At 15.8% G+C, this 7,070-nt stretch overlaps 1 protein-coding gene across 1 annotated transcript, besides 20 other annotated features; it reads left to right on the forward strand. All coding sequences in view use genetic code 6, as the record gives it.

The window, feature by feature from the left end:
- Positions 1–730: 730 nt before the first annotated feature.
- Positions 731–786: a microsatellite.
- Positions 787–1,128: 342 nt separating this feature from the next.
- Positions 1,129–1,167: a microsatellite.
- Positions 1,168–1,291: 124 nt separating this feature from the next.
- Positions 1,292–1,322: a microsatellite.
- Positions 1,292–1,324: a microsatellite.
- A 96-nt stretch (positions 1,325–1,420) lies between these two features.
- On the forward strand, positions 1,421–2,255 carry IMG5_079140 (hypothetical protein; the record flags this gene model as incomplete). The annotated part of the gene is made up of 4 exons (XM_004036465.1): positions 1,421–1,608; positions 1,674–1,846; positions 1,896–2,102; positions 2,152–2,255. 4 exons carry the CDS (start codon positions 1,421–1,423, stop codon positions 2,253–2,255), a joined length of 672 nt encoding a protein of 223 aa, XP_004036513.1.
- A 643-nt stretch (positions 2,256–2,898) lies between these two features.
- Positions 2,899–2,937: a microsatellite.
- Positions 2,938–3,337: 400 nt separating this feature from the next.
- Positions 3,338–3,433: a microsatellite.
- Positions 3,386–3,441: a microsatellite.
- Positions 3,442–3,510: 69 nt separating this feature from the next.
- Positions 3,511–3,594: a microsatellite.
- Positions 3,511–3,630: a microsatellite.
- Positions 3,534–3,588: a microsatellite.
- Positions 3,554–3,624: a microsatellite.
- Positions 3,631–4,992: 1,362 nt separating the features above from the next.
- Positions 4,993–5,058: a microsatellite.
- A 108-nt stretch (positions 5,059–5,166) lies between these two features.
- Positions 5,167–5,242: a microsatellite.
- Positions 5,243–5,388: 146 nt separating this feature from the next.
- Positions 5,389–5,435: a microsatellite.
- Positions 5,436–5,843: 408 nt separating this feature from the next.
- Positions 5,844–5,877: a microsatellite.
- A 143-nt stretch (positions 5,878–6,020) lies between these two features.
- Positions 6,021–6,053: a microsatellite.
- Positions 6,025–6,053: a microsatellite.
- Positions 6,054–6,332: 279 nt separating this feature from the next.
- Positions 6,333–6,364: a microsatellite.
- A 365-nt stretch (positions 6,365–6,729) lies between these two features.
- Positions 6,730–6,800: a microsatellite.
- Positions 6,801–7,010: 210 nt separating this feature from the next.
- Positions 7,011–7,049: a microsatellite.
- Positions 7,050–7,070: the final 21 nt, after the last annotated feature.

Below are 7,070 nucleotides of genomic sequence, written 5' to 3' on the forward strand. Positions count from 1 at the left end.
GGCAAAAGAAAATATTGAAATATTTGGTTCTCATGATATTATAATTACATTAGACATTGTAAAATAATTGCTTTAACTAAGCATAAGCAAAAAAAATTTTACGCAAAAAATATACAAAACGAATCTAATCTTCCACATATTCCAGTTGTTTTATGTAATTAAATTGCTTTTGTTTCTAGATATATTATATTTATTTACTATATTTTTTAGTTTTTAAATAATTTTAGATTTTATTTAATATGCATAGTTATAATAATATAAGAAAAAAATGTCATTTTATGTGATATAATTATTTTTTTAAAATAATAAATAAATAAATAATAATAATAAAATTTATAACATTTATATCTTATATATAATTTATATTTTTATTTATTCATTAATCCTTTATTTTTTTGTTATATTTTAATTAATTATTTATAATAAAATAATAACCATATAATTTAATTTAAAGAATGTTATATTCAAAAAATAAATAAAAAGAATAAAAAAATAAATTCTTGATATAACTGTTAACTTTATTTATGTAAATATTATTTAATTATAAATTTAGATTACTGGATAATTACGATATTAAGTTATTATTGTTTTTGTTTCCTAATTTGATAATATTAAAATGTTTTAATATATAAATAATTTAATTAAAATAAAAAAGTTAATAAATTATTTAACTCCTTAAAAAATTGAAAAAATTAATTTCGTTGAGTTTATTTTTAAGATATTAATCATATTTATTTATTTTTTACTAAAAATTCTATATTTACTTTTTTTAAAAATTTTTTATTTTTAATTCTTAATATTAAAGTTATATTAGTAAAAATAAAAAAAGTAATTTTTTTATAATTTTAAAAATATTAATTTGAAATATAAACATAGATTATAATAAATATTTATTTTTTAGTTTATAAATAAAAATATAACTATTTTAATTAATAATTTATTTTTTTACACATTTGAAATAAAAATAAAAAAATGTCCTAAGCTTGTGATAAATATACAGCGACAGCATTAATGGGTTTATTTTAAATTTAATTAAATAATAATACTAAAAAAATTATAAGGAAATTGGTATGAAGAAAGATTAGCACCAGTTTAACCATTTCGCGAGAACTTACAATCAAAAACAGTTAAAAAATAAAAATAAAATATAAAAATAAATAAAAAAAAAGGTAAGAGAAGAAGAAGCCGCAATATCTTTTGCTTCAGATACAAATAAATTAATTCCTTTAGAAAGAGTTAACCGAAATTAACCATGGGTAACAAAAGGTGTAATAGCTGATGATGGTTTTGTAATAAAAATAATAAATAAAAATAATAAATAATATTATAGAGAGAATTTAGATCAACTTAAAAAACTAGTTATGATTTGATAAATTTAAATAATTATTATGGACTGAAAGATTGTCGCTCAATAAATAAAATGTATACAAATCCTAAAAACTATCCCGAAAACAATCCAACCCAAATTCAAACTTTAAAAAGTGATAAATATAATATTTTAAATAATGAAAAAAATGTACAACATGTATAAAGAGAAAGATAAGTACTTACAAATATTTCTGATTTCGGTTCTACATTTAAAAAATTCCCTGAATCTCATGAAAAATTGTAAATATTAAAAAAAAAACATATATATATTTTATTTATTATTTATGAATTTTTTTTATTAATAGTTATGGAATGACTTCATATTAATAAGCATTTTCCCGTCCAATAAAAGAAACTGCTAAACAAGTAATTGAAATTTAAGAAAAGAAAAATAACTTTGCAGGCACAAATGAAAGACCTTTAAATTAATAATGTTCTAAAATGACATCAGTATTAACTGGAGAAAAATATAAAAATGGTAATTATATTTTGAATTTAAATTTATTTCAATTTTTTTTATTTTTTAGAATAAGATCCGAAAGATAATACTTCCATTTAAAGAGCTTGGCTTCCTTATTACGATAAGGCTCTTTAAGTTGCGGAGAAAAATTTATAAATTAATAATTAAATTAATTAATCAAAAGGTTTTTAACCTAAAGATTAATTGTAAACTTATAAAACAAATCTTAATTAGGTATTTAAACGTGATATTACTACTAGTTTGCCAATTGGAGGTATTTTTGTTATATTATAAAAAATTCAATTTTTTATTTATTTTTTTAGATGGAGAACATGCTAACTAAATAAGACTTAATATCCCAGGAGAATATAGACATTTTAGAACAGATGTAACTTTAGTTAGAAATAAAACTTTTACAAAGAAATGAATTATTAATTTTTTTTTTTTTAAGTTATTCATGTTTTATTTAATGGATTAAAATTTTAGAAAATAAATAATAAAAAAGTATAAAAATATATAATTTTTTTAATAAATAAAAATGTTTATTAATTTAAAAAAAAAAAAATATTTAATACTATCACTTATGTTTCTTATTATAGTAATATTATTATAAAATATATTTTAAATCTAATATATATTTAATAATGTATCTATTAATTTTAAAATAATTTTATATAAAAAAAAAAAAAAATGAATAATTAATATTCAAACATACTCATAATTTCAAACAATTTTTAAGAGTCATATACTTTCATAACTTGTAAATAGCATAATAATAATATTAAAATAAAAAAAATAATAGGTTTAGCGAATTATTTTAAAGATTTAAATGAACCATTAATTACAGAGTTATAATAAATAAATGAAATTATCAGCAATTAATAAAATAAATTCATTCTAGAAAATACATTTTAAATAGAGAATAAATATTATAAAGCAAGCATAAACTTATGTACACAAACATATTAAAATATTTAAATAGCTGGAATAGATGAATTTTGTAAAGAAAATAATTAAAAGTATGAAGGTTTATTCTTCTTAGCCACAGCAAAATAAAAATAAGAAGTAATAAAAAATTAAAAAAAAAATTGAAAATAAAAATAAAAAAAGGTTGAAGGATATGATTAATACTTTAAATTTGTGGATAAGCTTATATAAAAATATTAACCATAAATATAAACTTTAGTAATATAAGTAAATAAAGGATTGGAATATGATCAAGAATATTTTTAAAAAAAAGAATAAGGACTCGAAAATTTTATAGAAACTGTCATTGATGATTTTCTTATTTTAAAAAATTTCTAAAAAAAAGAGAATAAGTCTCTTTTTGATGAGGCTGAAGGATTTGAAAGAATTATAGAAATTTTAGAGTCTAGTTTTTGGTAAAATTAAGTTAGCAAAAAAGAGGAAAATCATTAAAAAAAAGTCCTTAATAAAGTAAATATTTCAAAAGAAATGTATGAAAAAAATGCTAAAATTAGAGAAAATTAACTCGAAGAAAATTCGGATGAAAAAGAAGAAAAAAAACCTTAAAAAGAAGCAGAAGAAAAAAAACCTAAAAAAGAAAAAGAAGAAAAAAAACCTAAAAAAGAAAAAGAAGAAAAAGACGAAAATTAAAATGAAGAAAATATGGAAGATTTTTTTAATATTATTAATTAAATGAAATCTATTAAATAAAAGTATTTTTCTATATTTTTTTTTTCTATATTTTTTATTTATATATTTTTTTTTTATATTTTTTATTTTTATTTTTATTTTTTTTATATATATATATATATATTTTTTTATATTTTTTTTTTTTAGTTAATAAAATTTGAATGATGAAGATAGAAAAAAAAATGCAGAAAATGTTTTATTTTAATTAATGAAAGCTTTCAATATGGAAGATGAAGATGATTGAAAAATATATAACTTCAATATATGTTACATATTAATAAAATAGTTTTATTAATTAAAGCTAAAGCATTTAATATATTCAGACAATAAGTTACTTTTATTTTACTTCGAATAATAATATATATTATATAATTACCCTAAAATAATATATTTTTTAGTAAAATTTAAAATCATTAAATAATTTTAATTATTATAGCACCGCCCTAGTGCAGCTGCTGGAGCAGCTAGGCCTGAAAACCAGAGAAAGCAGTTTTGGAGTCATTGTCTTATGCTGGTGACACTCTGATGATTATTTGTACTTGTATAATTAAAAAAAACAAAAAATTATGGTAATGAGAATATGTTTTGGAATTATGTCATTTTTATCTTTCTTATTTTTTAAGTTTTAATTTTGTTTTTTTCATTTTTTTAATTAATTTTTATATTTTTTTATTTAGATTATAATACTTATTTTTATGTTTTTCAGATTGCCAAACTTATAGAAGCCTCTTAATTATTTTATATATAGATTAAAGTTTAGAAAAAAAAAAAAAAAAAATATTATACTTTTGGGTTTAATTTTTTGGTAAGGGTTTCTACAAAAGTTAATAATTTTTTAAAGATTTTCAATTCAACTTAAAGATCAAAATTTTTTATAACACGATAAAGCCAAATTTTATCAGGAAGTGAATCTTGGTCCTTCCCAATTTATTTTTAGACTTTTTTTTTTTTTGAAGTAATTCATCTACAATTTGAAGAAGTTATTCTGAATTTATCAAAAATATTAGCAATATAATAGATTGGTTTAATTTTTTAATTTTGAAAATTAATAATAATAATTTTTTATTTATTTTAAGTATACAACTTTAGAAGTAAATTCGTGTAAGTAATATATAATAATTTTATTTATTGGTTCTAATTTAACCCTTTTAGATAAGCAAAGTTTTGATTAATTATCTATTCACTCATTTATTTTTTATTTCATATAATATATTTATTCTTATTAATAATTATGCTTTTATAAAGATAAAAATAATTTTTTTCAAGGGGAAATTTATTATTAAATATTAGAAAACAAAAAATAAATTTAAAATTATTTTTATAGATATTAAAAATAATTTATTTTATGAAAAAAAAAAAAAAATACTTGATACAAGTTAAATTAAATTTTTATATCGAAAAAAAAAAAAAAAACAAAGATATAATTCAATACACTTATTCTAAGCTTTATAGCAATTCAAATATTAAGTCATAGAAAAATATAATTTTAAAACAATATCAAAACCCTATATATTATTTAAATATGATTAATAAATATAAGTATATTATTTAAATATGATTAATAAATATAAGTAATTTAACATTTCAATATATGAAAACAATATATTATTCCAGAAAATCATTTAAAATCTAGTATTCAATAATATGAAGTCTAATATTTATTTATAATAAATGTCAAATATAAAATCATAAATGAATTTAAAAATAAATAAGAAAAATAAACTAATTATATAAAATAAATATATAAAAATATAAATATTACGAAATGATTTATTTATTGGAAAATTTAGTTAATAAATTTTCAAAAATTTCAAAGATTTTTATATTTAAATAACATGAATATAGAAATTGTATTTAAAGATGTTAAAAAAAAATAAACAAATAATTAATAAAAAAACTCAACAATTAAACATATAGAATTTTTATTATAAATATAGAAAATTTATTAAAAAATAATATTAAATGACTACATTAAGTTTAACTTAAGATTTCAATCTTAAAGAAAATTATATTAAATTTAGTATATTATAAAATTATATAACTTAAAAGTAATAAGTATAACACAAAAAAAAATACAAACCTACATCAATAAATATATATTGAGTCAGTTTTGGATAAATATTATAAAAAAATGCAATTTATTTGAATTAAAATTATTTAATTTAAATATGCAAAATTAGTATGGATATATTAGTAAATAGTAAAAAGAGTATTACTAAATATTCAAAATAAATCTAGTATTTATTTATTGTTAATAAACTAGTTTTATAGTATATTAATTTAATAAAATCAAAAATAAATAAAGAAGAAAATACAGTTTTTTTAGGAAAAATATTTAATGTTTATATAATGTGCTATATTCCCCTTCCTTTCCCCTTCGCCTTCCCCTTCCCCATAAATTATTTAAAAAAATATTATAAAAGCTATTATATAAAAGAGTTAAAATAATTAATAGTAATATTTATAATAATAATATTTTAAATAATTCGAAATATATATAAATGGGAATAATAAAATAATTTTTTGTATAAAAAATAATAATATATATAAATATTATATATTAAATATTTATTGAAATGATAAATCAAAAATATGATAACTAAACTAAGTAAAAATAAATTACATTTCGAATATATGAAAAAAAATAAAAAATTGCTATAATAAAAATCAATCTATAATTTAATTTTCTTTTAATTTTTATTCATATACTTGAGCAAAATGGGCAAATATATTTTATTTATTTTCTTATGTTTAAATTATTTTTTATAATTAGATTTTCAAATCATTCATATAATCATCCACATTTTTATTATCATCTAAAAATCTATTGAAATAATTTATTAATTAAATATATATATATATATATATTTATATATATATGTTATATTGTTTATTTATTTATATTTTTTACTCTATTAATTCTATAGGAATTTTAAATTCTCTAGATTAAGATATATCATCATCATTAATTTTAAGAATTTCTTTTAATTCTTAATCATACTTTTATCTTATTTTTTTATTTAATTTTTAATGTTTTTTTTTTTATTTAAAATGAAATATACAATAATTCTTTAATTCCTTCTTTTTTTAATTAAAATTGCATTTAATTATCATTATTTATTTTTCTTATTTCATTTCTTATATTATTTAAATTTGTAAGTTTTTTCTTTAATATTTCTAAACACTCAGTATTATCAGTTTACTAAATCTATTATTCCATTTATTAATAAAATATTTTATACTTAATTTAATAAAAAAGAAAAATAAAATAAATAAAAAATATTTAATTACAAAAAAAAAAAAGATATAAAAAAATCAAAATATAAGATAAAAATAATGATTTAATAATTCATAAAAAAGCAATCAAAAAGGCTCTATATATATTATTTTTCAACCACAGAATTATAAAACTAATAAGATCCCAAATAAGCAAAAGAAATAAAATATTAAGAATTATGTTTTAAATTTGAGCGTGATTGGAAAAGAATATAAAAAGAAACTGAAACAAAGTACATAAAAAAACAAAAAAAAAACTAAAAAAATTAAAAAAACAAATAAAAGTTAATTATCATTATTAGATAATGAA

The sequence above is a fragment of the Ichthyophthirius multifiliis genome (assembly GCF_000220395.1).
Source record: "Ichthyophthirius multifiliis unplaced genomic scaffold scaff_1120509250513, whole genome shotgun sequence".
NCBI lineage: Eukaryota > Ciliophora > Oligohymenophorea > Hymenostomatida > Ichthyophthirius > Ichthyophthirius multifiliis.